We start from the raw sequence: 22,940 nt of genomic DNA, 5'->3' as shown, positions 1-22,940 counted from the left end.
GGGGGGGGATTAATTTTTCCAATAAGCTCTGCCACAGAACTCGCACCAAAACAATGAGCCATTTTGTTATTCGACATTAATACTTCCTTGACCAGAGACTGGCTACAAATTATGCTGAAGTAAGGGCAATTTGAGCCTTGAATGAATGAAAACTACATGGAATTATGACATTTGGTCACATTAACTTTTTTCTTTACTACAAAATCAATAAATACTCATTGTAGAAAATTCAAATTATAAAGAGAAGGACAAAATAGAAAGCAAAAACCCCCTGAAATATCACTTCCCAGAGACAATCACTAACACTTTGGTAAATCTCTTTCCAGACCTCCAAATATATAAACACACAAGGAGAAGCGGGTTTAGGGAATCTTACAAAAACAGGCTCATCGCAAAGGCAGTTTCACAATCTGCTTTTTTTCACTGAACAAAATGTTGAGGGTAATCTTTTTATGTTAATGACTGGATTTACAGCATCCTTTTAAAATGGCTGAATAGGATTCTATTGTATGATGGAACAAATTAAAAAAAAATGAAACCAATATCCACCTAACATAATAAGCATTTCTGAAAGAGGATACTTATTTGTTGGAGGGTGGTGGTAAAATTTGGGTGAGAGAATTATGGTTGTATCTCATTACTAAACCCTCCTGGCTCAAATATCAGTGGATACACTGAAGTGAAATATTCACATAGTAGGAATCTGCTGTTGGAGAATCAAAGGGCTTCCAAGGTTGCCAAATTACATCATTCGGCAGCTGAATATGTAAACTAACTAAAAGGCAACTTTGGCGTTTCCCTTCCCTTTAAAAATAATGCTTCACAAAACGAGTTCTGAGAAGATTATTTCCTGAACACATAGAGAGAGACACATACAGATGTAATTCATCAAAACAGGAAGTGTTTTAATGCTATTCTCAGTGGAAGTGATACTGCACACAAACCTTTTACCGTTCTCACTTGAGTAATTATCCAACCAGTATTTCTCATTAACACTCATTTCTCAGCAAAGATTTTAATAGCTGATAGCTTTTGTAAGGCTCTGTATTAATAAGACTTCATTAAGTTTTCAAAATATATTACAGTACATTTACTGGAATAATAAAAAAAGTATGACCATATGTCATTAGACCTAAACAATACAGTATCTAAATAAATCAGCAAAGCACATTTGGGGAGAGAGGCGGTAGATCCAACGCTGCTTTCTGGATCCTCTTTAATTCAAATCAAAACTAAATTAGAGGACGAGTAGGAAGAGCCTGTGACAGATTTCGAAGTTGTCATGCTTTAATAGCATGTTGCTAATTAAGCAATTCATTGTATCTGTTTTGCATTTTATTAGCTGTTGACTTTTTAAAAACCATTGTCAAGTTGTGCTGAAGTCTTGTTGAAACTTTTTTTTTTTAACTTTCAAAGCAATAAACTGAATCTCATAAAACATACCTGCATTCTAGGAAGGTAAAGGTAACAACAAAATTTTAAATTAAACTTTTGTTTTTTCTTGGGGGGGTTGGTAATGTTTAATTTTTTTGTAATTATCAGGAGAAAGGTAATTAAAAAGAAGATGGGATGGAGATTAATCACTGAGGATGAAACAAGTTCTACTATAAAGATCCATTGCTCAAATGAATACTCATTTTAATCACAATTGAACATAGGCATTCTCAGGTACTGCCAGTCAATGATGTTCAGAGTTTTGAGCATTTTGATGGCTTGGGAATGAAGAGCATTACGTGGGAAATTCAGAATGCGAACAAAAATGAGATAATATAAATGGGACATCACGTTACTATGAGGCTGCCTTTTCCCCTATGCCCTGCTGGCACTGTCTGAACGCCTTGTATAAATTAACAGCCTGTACAGTGCTCATCCGTCCCCCACCAAGTCCTTTGAGGCCAGGCCCTCACACACACCAGGCTGTTGCTTATCTTGCCCCAGTCACCCACTCCTCCCTACCCCTAATGCCTGGCCCATCCTTGGCATCACCATGCCTCAGTGCAGGTGTTGCTGCCCGTGTGAAGCCGTCCTGCAACCCCACTCCCAGGTACCCCCTGTATTGTAAGTGCTTATTTACTTGTGTCTCCCTCAGTCTGGCAGCTGTGTGAGAGCAGAACCCCCTCTTTCTAGCTTTCTAATTGCATTCTCAGTAGACTGTGTGCTGGCCGCTGGCACAGCATCCACAAGCAATAAATAGCAGTATTTGTTGAAAGAAGGGAGACAGAGCAGGAGGGAGGGTTGGTGGGTGGGCTCAACAGGGAGCCTCTCTGAGGAAAAGCAGATCATGCAATACAATCATGCAACACACGTCAAGACCCTGGAGCATCTGCACTCACCTGCCAGAAAGAAATGTGGCTGTCAGTGTTTGAGTAGGTGGCAAGATATCGTCCATCCGGGGCAAAGGCCACTGCAGTGATTGGTCCCTTGTGTCCGTGGATGGTCTAAAATAAAATTCAGAGTCACTCATTGCATGCGTTCCACAGAACTATTACACGTGCACATGTGAATACATTCCATGTTGAACAAGTCATGTGGATATTAACAACTGTTTTTTTTTTTCACTTTATTTATACATTTAGGTTAGAAAAAGAGGAAAAGCAACTAAAGTCCTCCCACTGCTATCTCCAGGGGCTTTGATCTTGTTCTGAGGAGTCTACCTGTCTCCTAGCTGGGAGGACAGCATGAGTCCAAAGGAAAAGCATATATGAATGGGCAAACCAGTATGTTAATTCACGTCCATTAGAGGGGTGACATTTGACAATTACTTAGGAAGGTAAAAAACCAAATTTGTTCGGGAACTTAGCTCACTCAAAATGAAAAATAATCAAAGCTATATCATATAACATCCCTGTTCTGGAAGGAGTTAAAAACTGTAATTTCAACCTCTTAATAATTACACATTTTTCATGTTTTATGCTTCATTTCCCACCAATAACACTGTGTCTAAGTGCATATGACTGCAGTTACTACACATACATACATGCATGTGCTGGAGGTTTGAGCACACATATAAATCAAATGCTATTAAAAACAAGTTAACAGGGATAATTTTGAGCCTCTGCCAAATGGCCATCATTGATTTAACCATGAATTAAAAAAAAAGGAAGTTGTATTTCAGACTCAGTCTTTGATAAAAGATCTTTACTGATAAAAAATTACACTCAAGTTTAATGATATTAATGGTTACCGAAAATACTGGGATACTAAGCAAATTAGCATAATATTGTATTAATGTCTGTACACTCATCTATTAAAGACACGAACCAAAGTCAGCCTGCTCACAGCTGCAGGTCGGTCTCCTCCCTTGGTCTAGGAAGGAATGGGGAAACGTGTTCCCTTAAGCTAAGACAACACCATCTGCTATTTTTTGATGACGAATTGTGAAGCTTTGAGTCAGTGGGAGCATCAAGCCCATCGTGATTCAGCCCCACACATACTGTAAATTTCCGTGAGACTCTTCTCGTAACTCACATCTGAGCGATGACAATGAGGGAGGGAGAGCGGGGAGAGGGGTGGGGGTACAAGCGTGTTCCTCAGCGCTTTTTGGGTTTTATTCTTTCCTGTCATTAGACAAGACACTGTGGGATCCAAAATAATGCTTGTTTTCAACACTCACAGAAAAAAATGTTATCCAGGTATAGCACTGGGCTCTGGGCTGGCAGAGAACACTGCTCTGAGCCAGACTGCCTGCTTGACTTCCACTGCTTGCTGTGGGACCTAGGCAAGTTCTTTACGTTCCTCAATCTCAGAACACCTGTGTCTGTAAAGCAGCAGTGATGATGATGATGTTGATAATTCCTGCCTCAAAGAGCTCTGTGAAGATTAAATGAGTTTGTACACATATAGCCCTCTGCATGGCACATAATAAGAATTCAGTAAATACTATTAATATTTGTGTTCCTCCTCCTTATTTAAAGATGACCAGCTGTATATACTTGAATGTTGCTAAGAGAGTAGATCTTAAATGTTCTCACCACAAGAAAGGAATGGTAGTTATATGATGGGATGGAGGTGCTAGCTAACACTATGGGGGTAATCATTTTGCAATATATAAGTGTATCAAATCATCACATCATATACTTTAAACTTACACAATGTTATCTGTCAATTGTCTCAAGAAAGCTGAAAAAAATGACCAGACAAATGTAAACAATCATATAAATCAATTATTCAACTATGCCATTAAATGAAAAACAATTTTTAAAACGCCCTAGTCATATATGAAACCAGATTACAGATATATAGGGTTTGGCCTGCAAAATGTTTTAAAAAAATATTTTCTAAGCCCATAGTCTAATTCATCAAACATCATTTAAAATTAAGATTTCTAGCCTCCCCTGAAAAACTGGACGCTCTGGCAGTCCCGGGCCTCTGTTTACACGTGGCCACATGGGCCAGCTGAGCGGAGGTGTCCCCTTGGGCTGGGGCACTTGCTCTCTGTGTCACCCAGTCCCAGCCCTGACTCGAGTGGGCCTGTGTACCTTACACCCACTGTCTGGCTCCCTCACTTCCTGTCTGGTCCCTCATGGCATTTAATGTAGCCCGTCCATTAAAAATATTTGATTTGAAATAGTTTCTTCCATGCTCTGGGGTCCGAGGATGCATCTGAAAGCGTGAGCAGACTAAAAGCTCCTCTAAAAGCTTGCCTTTCTTGCAAGCCTCCCCCTCAACCCAGAGCCCAACTCCACGCAGTGGTGGCTGGATCCATCCCTTCTCTTGGAGTTTGGGCCCTTAAATCTCTAAACAGAATATTAAGCCTGCCTCCTTCAGATTAGCTTCCCTCTTTAATCAGCAACCAGAATGTGCTTTAGACAATAACAATGCAGCAGTGAGTTGGCCGTAAACCAGCAGGTCCAAAGGATGTACCAACCCAGTGGCCTTCTTAACATACTTCTCTGTGATGCTGGCTAAGTTGGCCTGGTTGTAAAGGCAGAACACCAGACACACAGGCTCCTTCAGAAAAGTCTTCATGAAATATTTCATATTATGTCTTCATCCTTTATGGAAGGTCAGTATTTGAAACATCCACTTGAATACTTCTGTGCCAGTTGAAGATTTTCATCATCATGTTGTCTAGTGTCTCTAGAAGAGCCTGTGAGTTAAGTTCATCTTGGAATTTTCTGTCAGGAAAATGTTTATCTTTCCAGATAAATTTTGTTGCTTTTTTTTTCTATCATGCAACAATAATTACATAATCACACACGTGTTTGCTTTCCTGCCAGGAAACTGAGAGCTACATTTATGCTCATTCTTTGTGTCTAGTAATAAATATTTCCTCCTCATCTCACTAATCACTGTCCTGTTTTCCTTTATTGTTGCTGTTGTCAAGGTTAGATACTGGGCTTAATGTGTTAGTTTCTTTAAAGTCTGTTTTGAACAAAGGGGGACTACACTTTAGACCAGCGCGTGCGGGACACACACACACACACACACACACACACACACACACACACGGTGCCAGACTCCGAGGTGCCCCACAGGCTGTCTTTTAAAGCGACACAGAGGAAAACCACAGCACTGACTGCAGTGTCAGCTGAGAGACCTGTTGTCTTATAAAAAAGCAAGTACCACTCACGGCAGCTCAGGGAAGCTCACTGTTTTGAATGGTTGGTACATCTGGTGAGTTCATTACAAGCTCGGCCTAAGAGGTGCTTCAGCCCTCAGTGTAATGGAAATGTTGCCATTGTCTTTTGTTCAGAATCTCTGAACTTCTCTAAGATCTGCGCAGGCACCACCTGAACTGACTTTAACCTCTAGGCTGGCATTAGAGGTGCAGCTGTGCAGGGATCACATGGACTCGTAAGTGCTTTGTGATGGGGCGAACCCACGGTTTGGGATCTTAAACGCTGAACTAGAAGGAACATTTTCCAAAACAACGGGTTTCGAAATAAAAGGAGGTTTGGTCTACTTTTTACATGCGGATGAGTATCAGAGGTCTTGCTGTATGTTTAGTCAAAGAAATTGCTGCCTTGAAGAGACAGAAATGGAATAGAAAGAAATTAATCTAATTCAAGCAGTGCTATGAACAATGAAAGAAATCAAGCAATTATCCGTAGCAGGAGACAGAGAATTGAATTGTCAAACATTCTCCCTCTTTTTCTTATGAAAGAAAAGGAGCCGAGGGGCAGGATTAATGAGTGATGCTTGCGTTTGCCCAACAGTTTTTAACACGCACTTTCAACCTGCTCTGCAAAGAAATATAATTAACCCTGCTGTACAGAGAAGGAGAGACACGGATTTCTAAAATGACTTGCTCAGCATTGGTAGAGCCCGTCCAGGATACTCACTTTAAAACGTCTGTCTCTACCTGGACTCCTTGCTATTCAGCTTCCAAACGACACATTTGAGAACTGAAACCAAAACAAAGGATTCTACTGCACATACTTTAGAGACTGGACATGATCAAAGAGAACCTTCTAAATTAATTTGCAGGTCTCATCACTTTTTTCAAAGGGGAGGGAAAAAACCCAGCCAAAAAAAGTTTCCTGCTTTGAACATAAATTGAGAAGAAAAGATTTCCAAAAGTCGGTAACATTTTGCTATCATCAATACCACCACAAGGGAAAGATGTAGAGAGCACTGACCCGTGTATTTTGTGTAACATTTATTAAACTGAAAAACAGCAAGACTCTGCCACTGACCCTTCAGAGCCCCAGGGTCAGCGGGGCCCGAGAGGGAGGGCGGCTGCCTTGGTCACAGGCTTTTTTGGGGAGCAGCAGGGCTGGGTTGGGATTAAGATAGGCAGTTTCAATTTGAGGGGTGCTTGAAAGGCCTGCTGAGCTGAAACATGTCCCCAGCTGGCTGCACATGGTCTCTGAACTTTTATCCAAAAGTACAATCATGCTTTCGGTCGAGGCATGCTCCCCAGAACAGCTAACAAAACAGACACGCTTTCAAGAGGTGGAAACATGGCAGATGCCTTGAGTTCAGCGAGAGCCTGAATGAAGTGTCCACCTGTGTACAAAGGCAGGAAAACAGGTTGGAGACAGTCCACATATTCAGGGAAGTGAGGATGAGCCCCGGAAATAAAAGGATAGGTAACAGCAAAGACCCCCAAACCCCTACATCTTCCTAGTGCTGGTCCCTCAGCGATAACAAACAATGCTACATGCGGTCCAGGACGCGCTCTCCTCTGTCCCTGCAGCACCTACCATCTCTCACTGACTGCAGCCAAAGTCAGAAAAGGGCGGATAAGGAAGGGGGTCCAGGGTCTGATTTGCATGCCCTCCTGACATCCCACTACTGGCCAGGGATTTCATGGCTGGCTGGCAGGGGGGTAACTGCTCATGGCGGAGAGAAGACAAAGACATCACTCTGACTGACAGCTCTGTTTGTTAGGCAAGGGAGAGACGCATCAGAATAGAGCCATTTCAAAAGAGCTGAAAAGTTAAGAATTAATTACGTTCAAGAAAAAAAAAAAAAAACCAAAAACTCCCTCTTTCTTTTCTCTGAAGCAACCAATTTGTGAAAATTGCTTTATATATTTAAGGTTCGCTTGCTCAAGGAAACAAATAATTTAGGCAGATGATAACACATAAAAAAAAAATAAGATCTCATCTATGGCTGATTAGAAGGCTCAAGTAAAACCTAATTCCCGCTATGAACTAAGCCGTCTGCAGGCTTTCTGTGTGTGGGATCTGAAGGCCACGTGACGTTGCCAAGAACACTGAAAGGTCACCTATTCTTTTCTGTATGTGGACAGGGCTGCCTTAAAGCAGGTCAGATGAAAATCCATTCTGTTTTCAAATATCTCTAGAGAAGATTCCAGAACCTCCTGCGAGGACCTTTTCTGTGTTTAACAATGTGTGCTGTCAGGAAATTTTTCCTTTTCTCAAATCTATATCTAAAATGCTGCAGTGTACGTCTACTTCCTCTCGTTCCAGCCTCAGCAGAGATGGAGCAGAGCCGGTCATCAGCCCTAGCAGGATAACCTTTTACAGAACTGAAGGCTGTTAGAGCAGCTTGCGCCTTTTTCCCTTGTTTTTTATTTTCGAGATTTAAAACAATTTTTTTCGGTGATTATAACCTTTCCTTTCAGGTCTCACTTTCTGACTTTTAAAATCATTTCTGTGGCTTTTCCTTAAACTCGCTCCAAGCTTTCAAATCATGGCGTCTTAGAGTTGGATGGTATCTTAAAGGGCACCTTAATCAACCACGTCTCGAAAGTTGGGGTTCCAAACCGGACTGAGGACTGGAATAGGCAACTGGATGTTATCACAGTTTCTCATAACGCCGTGCAGGAGCCAGCACTATGCTTATTTTATCAGAAAACCGCACCCGTGGCTGTAACGGCTGGTAAAGATGTCGGCACGGAGATGGCAGACACTCAGAGGCTCCCCAGTGTGCCATCTCTAGGAGACCGGGGTGTGCACACCTGGGTCCAGGGGACGGCCTTGGCTGTGATGAAATGCCTGAGAGGCCTCCACTGACAAAAACACAGACTGCCAGTCCCCGCTCTCAATCCTCTGCTAATACACTTGCAGAAGAAGTTATTGGCAGTAATTCTGCATCCTGGCTGCTTATTTTCAGTTAAAAATGTACTCCCATTTAACGCTTGCCCATTGATTGTAGTCTGTTTTTTCCGTCTACTTCTCCGGTTCGCCAGTTCTCAACACTTCTCACATCGCTTGGGCGCTTACAAGTGCATAGTTTCTGTCTCACACTGTGGTCACTGATAAAAGTGAATCAAAAAACTCTGTACTTTAACTTAAAATAAAAAGTTAGCTCCATCAAAGGTTGACTACAAAGCAGCTTTGTCATCATTCAAATTTTACAACTACATGCTAAAGGTATAGAAGTGTGCATTCCGCTGCTGGGCACTCTAGGGAATCTGAGAAGGGTAAGAAGAAGAAATTTTGCAGCACATCTTGCATGCCAGGTACTCCTGTAAGCACTTTAACATAAACTTCTTAATCCTAACATAGCAACTCTATGACATAAGAATCCCATTTACTTTACAGATGAGGAAACGGAGGCCCAGGAAGGTGGAGTAACTTGATTGAATTAGAAGCTAGGCAATCTGGCTCCAGAATCTGTTGCCTCACAGAATATCAGGTAAAATAAAACTATGAACTGTGAAAACTATAAACTGCCAGTCTTCATTCCCACACACTTGAGTTTATAGAGCTGGCACTATGTAGGTTCTACACCAACACTCCAAAATGACTTTCCCACGCCAAGTAACAAGGATCTGGGGCCAGGTCATGGTGATGGGGGGCTGGGCGCTGCAGGCTGGAAGGTTAAAGCTATAGTGAGCTGTGCCCCGTTGTCCTCAATACAGGGGCACTTACAGAACTCCTAAGCCCAGGTGGTCTGGAGGTGGCTTCCACACACAGGGAAGGCCGCTCTGGGATGGTCCAATCTCCCTTCACACCCTGGTACTGTCCTGGTCCATCTGTGAGGATGGTGGAATGACAGTTGGCCCTGCCTGGCTCTGAGGATGCCCAGTCTCCCAGGGGCATTTATTCACTCCGAGCCCGCTACAACCGTGGGAGAGGAAGGAAGACTCTTCCTTGACCTTAAACAGAGCTTTAAAGGTCAGAAGCTGCTCCATCCTCGTAACTGGCTGGGAAGGAGGTGGATGGCCTGGCTGGCTCCTCCAGACACCGAGGCCAGAGGAGGGTGGTGGCCCCATCCTTCTCATCAGCAGTCTTTCTTCCCAGCCCTGGGTGCCTGAAGGTTTTCCCCCTCCCAGAAGCTCGTCTGTGCCCCCACAGAGGCAACATCTACCCACAGGCACCATAAACAAGCACTTCTTGAGGAAAGAACCATCATAAAATTAGGGGCCCAGCTCTTTCTCTCTTGGGACACAAAATATAGAAACTAAAAGTACTGATCAAAATGGGAGTAGACGGTAAATGCACTCCTAAAGGTCTCTAGCACCAAAGGGAGCCCAGCTTCTCTGACTGGCTGGACCACCTCCTATAGTGTAAGCACACAGGCTGAGATGCTGCCCTTTGGCGGACTGACAATGATTTTGAACAGAGATCTGAGGGCTGAAAATGGGTTGTTTATCTCCATAATTTCTTTTCTTGATGGAGAGTCAAGGAAATGCTTTTTATTCACATTATGCCAACTCTATATTATAGAGTCAACCCATTGTGGCATTTTCCGATCCAAGGAGTATTCAACAGAACTATTCAATGAATTGAGTTATTTTCTATCACTATCTAACTGAGAAGAATATACGTTCAGGGCAAAAGACAAGTAGATTTGGTATCATCTTAACATCTTAATGGAAAATAGATTTCAGGATACGTATAATAAAGTCTGCTATCTTAAGTCTTCTTATAAGATACAATGCCTCAAGTCAACAGACTTTTTTCCCTAAAAACAGCTGCACATTTCTAGTTACTGAAAGTTACTTAAATGTCATTTGGGGATAAACTGACTGACACTGAAGAATTAAAGGAGTTTTTGATATCTACATATTGGTAATCCTTAAGCCAGGAGTAATAGTTTTTGAAAATTTCTTCTGGGGAGGATTATAACCAACATGCATGTGCATAATACACTTACCCAGGGATAGTAACAATCAACAGAAATGCTCAAGACTGTGTCACTATTGGAATACAGGTGTTAGTGAGAATTTCAGATTTTTATGATATTGAGGCTCATGTTTTCACTAATGTCAATAATAAATGACCAAAACTGAATTTAAAAAGGAAGATCTACAAGTGAATAAATAAGAGAATAATCACTTAGGTCCATAGTTGGTTTCCAGTCTTAAAATGTTGTAGCCATCATATGAGCAATCTCTCTTTAAAAAAGTGTACTGGTTTTAGGAGCTTATTCCCTTTATTTAATGGAGGAATGTTTTCAGGTTGAAAGAATACATTTTCCGTAAATCTCACCTATTTATGTCTAGGTCCTTCTTCCTCATTTTCTTGCTACAGATAATCAGGAGCTGACCACATGCGTGCACCTGTACACACACGCACACACACACACACACACACACACACACGCACACACACACGCGCGCCCCTCTTCTGCTTTAGCAGACCAAACATTTTCAGGATGAAGTAACTATAATATACCCAATTAAATGATAATAACTGATACGTCCTTTATCTGCATGCTGAAATGATCAGTTGTATAGGATCATACTTTGAAAATTACGTTTGCTAAAAATCCCAAACGTCACAAACTTCCAATTATTCTGTAACATGATTACCACCAATTTTTGGCTAATTAAATGGCAGCAGTATGTTTGTATTGTGTGTGAAACTCTTAAGCTCAATAATGATAACAGAAGAAAAATAATCTAAAGACATAATTCCAACCTAACATTTTTCATATAATTCAACATTTTAAAACAGAGTCATATTTAAAGATTATTCATGGATACTCAAACACTGAATGCTAATATGATTTAGATAAATATGCTTCAGTTTTAAATAAAAAGGACAGTGAATAAATTATCAACTATTAATTTATTCACTGTCCTTTTTATTAAGTTTTATTAAGTTTATTGATTGACGTTATCAACTATTCACATTGCTGGTATGAAATAATTACAAAACATTTATTAAAGTATAACTTTCTATAGCTTTTAAGAATATGCAAGTGTTTTGTATAGATCCCAGACCCAAAGCTAAATATTTTTAATCATATTTGTATTATAAAGCTATTCATACATACGCTAGAAGTCTTAAAGGGAACAAAGTTTTGCTTCTATGTTCTCAGATTATGAAAATTCTGTTGTTAAATATTCAAAGGATTCCTGAGAAATTGGACTAATATAAAATGGTTATATAATTTTTCAAAGAAGACAGGAGAAAATATTGTTAAAGGTAATACTGTGCCACAAAAGCAAATCCCAGTTGCTTCCACTTGGAGCTCCTTAGGACATGGACTGCCTTATCTCTGAACCCTCTCAAAACATCGCAGCCCTTACACAGCAGCCTTCAGCAGACACGCGTCCACATTAACCGATGGAGGGGAGCAATCACTTTCCTAAGGAAACGCCCACCAAGACAGACCTCAGCACTTTCGGGGGTTCTGACGGTTTAAGGGTGACTTAGCAGATGGTTTTTGGCTAGAGCAGCAGGACAGGGCCTTCACACATGTGCCTTCTCCCCTCTCTTCCCCCCAGTATAGAGTCTGGTGACACAAACTTGTCTTATGCAGATTGCATGAATATGGAATTTATATTTTTCAAATTCACATTTCAAAAGGATTTAATGCTTTTACCATTCCAAAAAGAGAGATGATTTGAAAGGGTTAAAGAAAACAAAAGCATTACATAAATTTCTAAAACTCATACATGTATTAACCAGTACATCACTGTATCTTTTGGCTTGTATTTATTCTGGAGAATGATAGAGTATATACACTAATAGACAATACAGATTCAGGAATTTTATACTTTGATGTGTGGTTTTATTATGCTTCTTCAACTTATTAATACAGAAAATCAAATTAGTCTGGAACATGACCTAATTAATACTGACCTACATTGCAAGGTCTATTTTTTTTGTCAAGTCAAGAAAGTCCAAATTAGAAAAATATAAAATCAAGCTCCTATAGTTGCTGTAATAGTCAATATTTTCAATGTTAAAATAGTAATAAAACAATACAATAATATATACAGAATTTTTTTTCAGACAGTAGTTGCATTTGAAAATATTCCGCAGCAATACTACGGTGAAGTAACACTGATGTTACCTGTCAGTCCAGACTTATTCTGAGACTACCCCACATTTATCTAGTGGTTTAAAATTTGCCCTCGCTGATTTTATGAAAGGTAAACTTTTCTGAGACACACTTTGCTTATTTGTAAAATAAGGATAATACCCATCTTCCCTACCTCGTGGGATTCAATATTTTTAGGAGAAATGTACTTTAAAATGTTTATTGAGAGCTTATTATGTTCCAGGCCCCGTGTTAGGTATCAGTAGAAAAGTGAGGCAATTTCCCTGCCAGTGAACCTAGTGGCGAGGAGAGAGGTGGACAGTGAGCCACTAGTGTGTCATGTAATAAATGGCATAACAGAAATGTGTGTAAGGTGCCATGGAAACACAGATGGACAAGCCGCAATTTCTGTCCAGGGTAGGAGATGTCAGAACAAGGTGCAGAGAGAAGGTGATATTCCAGTCGAGCTTTAAAGGAGGAGTTGGCCTGAAGGACAAGACGTGGAAGGCCTAGATCCCAGCAGACAGATGAGGCAGGCAGGCATGTGACAGTGTGGTTGGGGGTGAGGAGTCCAGGAGACAGCAAGCACTCCTGGGTCCCTCTGCCACTGGGGGTGCCCGGAATGGAACGAAGGGAGACAGGGATGGACGGGTTTGGGAATGAGGTCAAAAGGGAGCTGTGGTCAGTCCATCAACTGCCTTTTTGTTGTGCTAAGACATTGGAACTTCGTTCATAGTCCCAAACCCCATAGGGAGTCTTTTTTTTTTTCTTTCTTTTAAGTTTTTAAATGGAGACTGGCAGATCAGGTCAGTTTTAGGAAAATTCCAGCAGAGAGAGAAGAGAACTTAGAAAAAAAGAACAGTTGGGAGGCACATATAGTAGATAAATTAGGAGCTAAATGAGGAACTGGATATGGGCAGGAAAGGAGAGGTCAAACTGGGCAAGTGGTGATGCTGTTTCCTGGACAGGGAAGCACAAGAGAAAAGAAGTGCTTTTTGTGAGGGAGGCAGGTGGCGGGTGGGGGCTGTCGGTGGGAAGTCATGGGGGAAATGACGAGCTTCGTTTGGGACATGTAGATATTAAGGTGGAAGACCTACGTAGGTAGTTAGAAATATGTCAGGAAATCAGAAAGAAAAATCTGGAGCTCAGGAAAAGACTTATGGAAGGAGAGACAGATCTGGGAGTTACTAGCACACAGATGCTGAAGGCGCAGATCCTGCACTCAGCACTGTTTCTGGTGCACAGCAGTCTCGCCATGAATATCCATTAATTGACTGCGTGTAAGGGGTCGAGATAACCCATGAGGAGCAGGGAGAGCAAGAAGACCAAAAGGACGTGGTTGGAACGACAGAGGACGCTACCAGTGTAACGGGCGGGCAGAAAAGAAAGGGCTGGTCTAGTTCACAAACTGAAGGCTTGAGATCTGTTTTTAGCTAATCTTTTTAAGTAAAAGATTTCAAAGTTGTCCCCAGTGTACAAGTCACTTCTCAGGTAGAGAATTTTGTGATGGGTCACTGCAGTTAATATCTAACAAAATTACTTTAAAGCTTGATAATATTCTATCTTTTAAATAATAACCCTTTATCGAGTAGTAATTATTTAACTCAGATCAGGAAATAATCTAGTAAAAATCCAAACTACTAGCATCAAACGCATGTATTTGAGTTAGAACTGAACTTCTAATTCTAAATGACCAATACTGATCCACGGACAAAACAGAAGATCTAATTTCTCTCATTTTAACTTTGCTTACATTTCATCAGTTATCCACAAATTTTGATATTTTAGAAAGATCCTTATATAATATAGTTAAGACTTCTCTGAATATAACTATTAAAAAGACAAAAAAGATATACTATTAAAAGATCACGAAAAGGAGTTAAAATGGAACTTGGATGTCTTCATACGTGTGTGTATACACTTACACACACACATATCTGGTTGCTCACTTTGATATACAGATCCTTTTCAAAAGTGAAAAGAGAAATATTTTAACCAAGTTAGTGATTTATAAAGACTCATATTAATGATCACAGTCACCAGTTTTGTTCTGATAGAAATTTCAACGATTCTCTAGATTCATAAACTAGAATCAATGTAAGATACAGTGGATAATTTACTACTAGCTAGAGTCATACAATGCATATTTAAACAAGCATTCCTTATAGTTTGGTCCAAGAGAATTCATTTATGTGTAAAGAAAATGAATTAAATATCCTCCGGCTGAGATTAAACTCTACAGGAGAATCTATCTGATATTCCTAGAGTGGGAGATAGGCTGGCTTGAACCTTGGCATCTTCAATGCAATCATACTGCCTAATGATAAGCCAAACTAAAAGGCCAATTCATTATAAAATTCAATATTTGGACCATCAAGCTCTTTAGCACTTAATAAGCAATTAATATTTGTCAATGAAAAAATGTTTTGGTAACGCAAGGTGACAATCAGTAACACCAGCCCACCTGTTGCACTGTCCAACTCTGACGAGCTATCCAAATAAATACAGTCCTTAAGGGACAACAACTGCTTTGATGTTTTAATTCATATTCTTCCCAAGCAAACATGGATCCTTTGAAGCTTTTTGTTTATAACTCAGAATGCGTTTTGTTAGTAATCTGCTTATAATTGCTATCATGTATGTAACCCACAGAAGCGTGTCTTATTTTAAGACACACATAGAATGTTATTTCAACATTCTATGCCTTACAACAGATACTATTAAAAGCATACTTAATGCACACTTATACACACTAATTTTATTCATGTTTGAGCAAAAGCATGTAAAATTCAAGCAAAAGCCTTCCATTTAATATTGTATTTCCCTTTTAGGAATAAGCATGTAAATAGGGCAGTTTTGACACATTTCTAAATACTTACTAGATTATATATATGAGCTTTGCATTAGTAAACAGAAGCATGTTTATTTTGGAGGGTTTTTTTTTTAAAAAGAGAATAACACAATAAAGGAAACTAAAAATTATCTCTAATTCCACCACTTTTTACCTACAATGAAAAAGAATATATATAATTGAATCACTATGCTGTACGCCAGAAACTAAAACAACATTGCAAATCAACTACAGTTCAATTAAAAAAAAAATCCCACCACTTTTTTTTTTGAAGTACCCATAATAAAACTGGAAACCCTACCAACTACTCTTACTAATCAAATCCCATGCCTCAGAAGAACCACCATGAAGCATTTGGCATACATCCTTCCAGACTTTCTATTACTTGTCTTTGAAATCATAAAGTTTATCAGCTTTTTTCTAGTATAGACAATCTGGTATTCCTCTACACTAGTCTATATTTTTAATAAAAATATCTGTTCAGATATGAGACTTCTAGTTGTCAGATCACTTGACATGTTAAAATTAAAATTGTGCATCATATGGTAAGTGCATGCTCCCCTAAATTTGCTTCTGCTTTAAAAAAGAATGAAATATTATTTAACAAAGAAACATTATATAACACGTACTTAGTTGTTTGTATAGCTTGGAAATAATAGAGACTCACTAACCATTTCTATAAAACAAGAGAGGGAGAGTATAGCTCAGAGGTAGAGTGCATGCCTAGCATGCACAAGGTCCTGGGTTCAACCCCCAGTACCTCCATTAAAAGAATAAATAAATAAACCTAATTACCCCTCCCACCCAAAATAAACAAACAAATTAAAAAAAAACAATAAAAGGCAGGTTTGTTCTTTTAAAAGGGAGGGTTTTTTCAAAAGGAAATACTATGGACGAAAAAAAATTTTGTAATTTTATGATAACAATTTTATGGTAAACATTTTCATTTAACAGTCAATTGAGATTAATATATAGATATAGTGCTATAGATTAAGGCTGCCTGCCATGACACTATAAACCACGGATTTAAAATTTCTGATTATTCAGGAGTCAGAGTTTAGAACTGGTTTCACTAAGAACTTAAACTACAAAGCAAACAGCCAGTCAGCCTAAGGGCACTCTTAACAGCACCGCAAACCTTCACACTCAAGGTCTGAGTTAAAACAGAACAAAAAATACCATTTCTCGATCTTTGGAAAGTTTAAAATTTAATGAGAAATCTGACTCATACTTCCTGTTTTACATATGAAAAAGTCAGAGCCCAAAGTCAGTGCTCACAGAAAGATAAATGTTACACTCAAGGTGAGAAGAGATCAATATTGTAAGAACTTTTTTGTTTTTAAATTCTTGATAATTAATTTTATGTTAAAATATAAGAAATAATAAATCATTCTATTTGTAGTTCTGTAGATTCAACACAGACTGTCATTCTCTGTTATTCCAGGTGCAATCTGGTCATTTTTTTTTTTTTTATGATCATACGCCAGAGACACATTCACACGCAAACTGCTGCAGGATTTCCACAAAGGCAGTCATCAAATAAGAGGTTCTAATGCCTGTTTGGAATTCAGTTCTTTGGAACTCTGAACACATTTATCTATAGAAACAATGCCACAAATAGCAGATTTCTAGGCCAGCTTCTAAAAGCCTATAGAATTCTTAATGTTTCAGAATTTATAGTGCCAGCTGAATTTCCTGAGCACTGTTTATGACAGTTGCTACGGGAAAAAGCATTTCAAGGTCTGAGTCAGAAGCTAGGAACCTAATTATCCACTGTGGACACCAGAAACTTGTAAGTTCTGACAGCTTTAGATCTATGGGGGGCATAGCTATGTGTTACCAGGCCAGCAGTAGTATATGTGGGATGTCAGAGAAGAGTATGCGATTACCTGCCTGGAACCCCTAGACACTGGACTCACCCAAAGTTCACACTCATTCACGGGCCCCTCAGGTTAATCATCTTAATTTCTTCAGGTAGAAATTAAGTTATGGGCTTACAGTAGGAAAACTCGGAGATCTTCTGGGCTATGACGATGAGTGATTAGGTGATGTGGTAGTAATGGTGGCGGTGAGGGTGTAGTCTGAGTGTGTGTATGTTTGTGCCTGTGTATGTTGGGGTGAAGAGGGACCTATCGAGACTGAAAGAGTGTTCCACGTAGAGGGTGTAAGATAATCACAGGAGAGGGAGAGGATACCTTGATAGAAAAACTAAAAGACCTTCATAATGATTAGGATTTATGGCACAAGGGATAAGTGGATGGAGAATTAGGTTGAAGAAAGCCCATGAAGGGCCTTGGGATTTTCAACAAATATGTACTAACTATGAACACAACCTGTGAGAGGGGCTTTTAAACCCAACAATAATATTTTTTAAAATATTTACTGAAAGACATTGTGAGATCCAAACCATTACATTTTGTATATAATTTAACTTTTAAAACGCAGGTATTTAATATTAGATTCATATCTATACCTTGTGCTATATATGGAGATTAAAAAACTGGATAACAACGTGGTTTTGGTCATTTTTTATTTAGATAAGTGTGGTTCAGTTCTGAATAAAAAATGAGGAATGACTCAGTTATTTTCTCCCAAATAATTTCAGACTACTTATTGAAGTGACTAACATGCTCAAAAAGTTACTAAAGAAGAGGGTAGGGGTATAGCTCAGTGGTAGAACACAAGCTTAGCACATACGAGGTCCTGGGTTCAATCCCCAGTACCTCCATTAAAAAAAAAAAAACCTCGAAAAAATAAATAAAAGTCCCCCCTTTAAAAAAAAAAGTGAAAATATTTTCTTTGGATTTGGGCAGATATAAAAGCAAAATGTGCTTTTCAGTATTTTTAATATAAAATCTATTTCAAACAAATGGTAGAAGTGTTTAAGTGAAAATAGGTGTGCTTTGGAATTCTTAGATTCTAAGCTCTTTAGATTTTTTTGAAAACTGAAGAGCCATAAAACAAAGAACATTACTGAGATTTGTCCATATTCAAGTTTGGCTTCTGTGAACACTGTGATAAATCTATACAAATACACCTCACCATCTCATGAATTTATGTTTTCCTTGATTTCTTTTATTTCAATTTTTGACAATGGTAAGATAAAACTGCAGTAAAAATGTAAAGATGTTTAATTTATCTAAATGCTGTATAAAATTAATGACTGATTTTTTTTTTAAGTAAGGCATCTTTTCACTGATTATTAGTACTGCTTAGAATGTGAACTGGATGATTTTTGATGGCTGCACACTCAAGGACAACAGTGAATGACCTTGAACAGCAGTGTATAAAAATACATTTATCACTGAAATGGCATGCTGGCTGCCAGTCAATATATGCCTCTCATTTGTTAGGAGGTTCTCCTGCTGTGATTCCCTCATTACAATTTGCTTTTACTTCCTGGGCAAATGACAACTAGAAAATGAGGCAGCTTCTTTCTTGACCAAACTTAATCCAGAAAAAATGAGATGACAGCTGCAGCCACTCAAGTGTTACAGGGCGTTTTCCACATGTTTGTCAAAGGCCCGAGTATATATTCTAAATATTACATCACTGAATGTGACAGCCGGCAAGTTATCTCACTTTTGTGGTCTCTATCATTTGTGGAAAGGGGTCTTTCAGAAACAGGATACCTTCTGCTTATAAGAAAAAAAACTTCTTATGTCCTATCCAATCTGTTTTTCTAATCAAATAATTTGAGGTATAAGATGCAGCTAAACACTGGATTTACAGACTTGCTGTAGGAAACATTCTTGGATATTTTTCATAAAAGTGTCCCGCTGAAGTCTTTAGTTAGCTAAAGGAAGTAACTAACTCCTGTTTTACGTTTTATGATAATTAGTCATTCTTAATGCACAGTTTACTTTTTTCTAGGAAGCAAAAAAAGGTACATTCACTGAGATAACTTACTTGTACTAGAGATATACATGTAAAGAAAATTATAGTACAGTCACATACAGGTTTAAGTTATGTTTAATTTATTTCTTCATAAGGATTTTCTGACCCACTGATTTCTAGTCACGATTTGAGACACCTCAGGGCACAGTATATGATTACATGTAGAATTGTCACAAAATGTGGAAAACAAAAACAATTTTTCCTTTTAATTAAAAAATACAGACACTAGAAAGCACCTTAGGAGGTGGAAGACAAAGGGAATAAAAATCCTAACAACTAGTAATAAGGTATAGAAAAGAAACTAAAAAAATAATGGCTGTTCCAATAATTGTTTTCAGTTTTCCTGTATTTAATGTGACTAAACTTCTGTTCCAGTGCAGATGGGCCCAAGTGTTCTAGTTAGAATTTTTATCTGAGACTCTGTATTGAGAAGTTTAAAGTCAGTGATTAGGACAGAAAGAGACTGAAAATATGGGTAGGTGGATGGACATGAACAGGATGCTAAGTGAAATCAGCCAGACACAAAAATCACGTTCTAAATATGAAATTCTCAATATGGCAAAACTACAGTGACAGAAAGACTCAGCGACTGCCAGAGGGCGAGGACTAGACTGCAAAGGAGCAGAAGGAGACTTTTGGGGGTGATGGATATGTTCTGATCTTGGTTGTAGAGGCGCTGACAAGACTGCACACATTTGCTATCACTCATCAAACTGTGCACTGACAGTGAGTGAATTTACTACATGTAAATTACACCTGGTTAAATCAGTTACAAATATGGACATACAGAAAAGGAGATATATTAGGAAAGTGGGAGTCTTGTAGTAACTGATGCTTTTGTCACTACTTCTTGGAAGCACTGAGAAACCAACATGCAGAAGGCTAATTACGTGCAGCATGAGGCTGCGGCTGCTCCCCAAAAAGCATCCTCCAGCTCCTCAAGCGTCCGCATGAACAGTGCTCCCACAATTTCCCCTAGGAAACCTCAACCACAACCTACCATTTCTCAGTAAAGATACCTTTCCTGTAAATCCGCTGGGAGTGTTCTTTTCCTTGAACTCAGGCTCATCAAACAAGAAATTAAAGAATACGGGATCAGTGAAATCAGACTAGGGTACTATTCGTTATGACTTCTCTTCTCCTTGGCCACTGAATAAATTCTGGTTTATGATAGGCTTTTAAAAATATGAATGTAATTCTAGTTAATTAAATACAAACATAATACATCTCTCTAAAATGACTTTATAAACGAAAGGATTATTCTTGCTGACATCCTCCTGAAACATTTCCATAACTTACCTCCTAACAGAGGACTCTATAAATATTTTGATACTCCCAATTCTTCATGTTGAGACTGTTCCCAAGGAACAGTACGGTCTGTCAGCTGGCTGCAGCACTGCTCCGGGACCAGAGAGCAGAAACCTGCCACAGCAAATTCTGCCCCCAGTGGAACATTCCCAGAGGGAATGTGGCCAGTGGGAAAGAAGCCCACAGTGGCCAGAGGACGGACACCCCCGCTTCTGTTCAGGCAACTGTCTTGGGCAAGGCCATGGAGTGGTTCATGCTCTTGGAAGGCCTTGTTTCTGGAGTCCTACTTCTGCCCTAATTAGGCAGTTATTTGTGGTTTTCTGTTTTTCTTGTCATCTTCCCTTGTATCCCCCTGTACTGTTGAATTTATTACATAAGATGATAGTGCAAAAGCATTGAATTCTCCTCATTTAGTCTTGGTTATTTTTCTTAGATTGTTTTCTCTACCATGATGTGTCTCCATCTCTCCTTGGCTGTCAACACAAAGAAAACCTTTATTGTTAAGTTTTTTTTTTTTTTTTCTCCTGGCTTATATTTTTCTAAACACCTTCTCTTTTTCTGAACCTTTTTTTCTAGATACTTTTCAAGGACTTAGATGCTCCAGACTAACATAAAGGCTGACCTCATGGAGAAAGGTTGAAAGAATTCCTAACTTTCCTTTCCCATTATTACAGTCATCTCAGAACAAGTGGTTTAAAAGACATTTGTGGTCTGCTCTTACTACACAACTGAGGTTGAATGTATAATCCATTATCACCACTTCATACGTATTATCCCCTAATACATATTTACTACTAAAATATTTATCTCTATTACCTCCATCTATCCAATGAATTTAACTTTTCTATATTTCTGTACTCAAAAATAGTCTTCCAATCCTAACTTCCTTACCAGGTTTCTTATAATACACTCAGTACAAAGATGAGTGTTGTAGAATTGAGAGAGTATTTTGAACTCTATTAATTGACTATGAAGTTTCACGTCAAACTAAAGGATTGTACTGTCAGGATTTTATTTCACTGAATTCTCTGTAAAGTTTATCATACTGTATTTTCTAACATAAGACTCCATAAATATTCTCATAACTCTGACTTCTTCATGAAGTAGCCATGGGATAAGTTATTATACTCTCTATATGGCACACCATTCACACTGGTACTAGGCTGGGGTACTGCTGATTTTCCTCAGCTAGTAAGGGCTGTAATGTACTATCAAGACCTTAGAAAAATCAAGAGTAAGACCTATAGCTTCTCAAATATTCCATAGTTCTAAATTTGAAAAGGATATTTTCTCATTTTATAAGTACAATATGCTCATTTGTTATTTTTTTGATGTAAATAGTCATTTATTCACATTCAGTCCCTAAAAATGCTACTCTTTGGGTAAAAAAAGAGATGATTTTCTATGTGCACAACTTGGTGAATATTATTTTTTAGTGTCTTGCTTTTGATAATGATATTTTACAAAGATTTTACACAGTTATTACTTCCTTTGATGGTGAACTCATTGAAATGGACATCCCATTTCATCATCCCATAAGCTCATCATTCCTTAACAGAATTCTAAACTGGAGGGGTTATAAAAGCAAACTGTCTGGTGAAGAAGGATGGAAGTTGCATGATTAATCCAAAGCCACTGAAGGCTGCAATGGTTTCAAGTATGCTGATAGAATTCAGTCCTCTACTGTAGACCGTTCTGTCCCACATCAAGTTTGCCCCACCTCCATGTTTTGAGAGAGTCTACTCCAAACTGATTTTATTAAATAGAACCCATAAAACCTCGAGTTATGCCTACGACTGCAGGGTCAAATATACGTGTCAAGGGATGGCAGCACTTGACCTTTGCCCTCTGAGGCCCAGTGAAAGGGTTCTGGGAACGTGCATGGCTCCCCAGAGACCTGCAGTTTAAATGCAATCTCTCATAGGTCCAGGGGGCAGGGAGGCACACAAAATCCCAGGACACTAAGGTCTTCACTGCTTAAACAGCTTTGGGACAGCAAACAGTTCTTTCCCCAAGTGCCTTGTGACCCTGGCACTCTCCAGACCCCGTCTTAGAAGATTCACCACGGCCAGGGTATACCTGCTTTGTCTTCACTCCTTTGTTTCTGTTATCCTCAGAACGGAAGGAAAGCAATGCAATGGAAAGCAGGGGTAAATTTCTCCACTGCCCTTCATCCTTCCCATAAAGATTATCAGGAAAAAGGGCTTCTCTAAAGCTAGAATCAGAAGGAGAGTAAGTTTTAAAACCCACC

The 22,940-nt window shown here is 39.0% G+C and overlaps 1 protein-coding gene across 5 annotated transcripts in view; it reads right to left on the bottom strand.

The window, feature by feature from the left end:
* WDR7 (WD repeat domain 7) overlaps nucleotides 1-22,940 on the bottom strand; it is a 276,957-nt gene that overhangs the window by 5,098 nt on the left and 248,919 nt on the right. For all 5 annotated transcript variants that reach the window (XM_006182769.3, XM_006182770.3, XM_014557674.2 and 2 more), the window contains one exon: nucleotides 2,334-2,438. In XM_006182769.3, the coding sequence (XP_006182831.1) occupies nucleotides 2,334-2,438 (105 nt within the window). The remainder of the gene's footprint in view (nucleotides 1-2,333; nucleotides 2,439-22,940) is intronic.

Source organism: Camelus ferus, chromosome 30 (genome assembly GCF_009834535.1).
Source record: "Camelus ferus isolate YT-003-E chromosome 30, BCGSAC_Cfer_1.0, whole genome shotgun sequence".
NCBI lineage: Eukaryota > Metazoa > Chordata > Mammalia > Artiodactyla > Camelidae > Camelus > Camelus ferus.
This window is presented reverse-complemented; position numbering and strand designations above follow the sequence as displayed.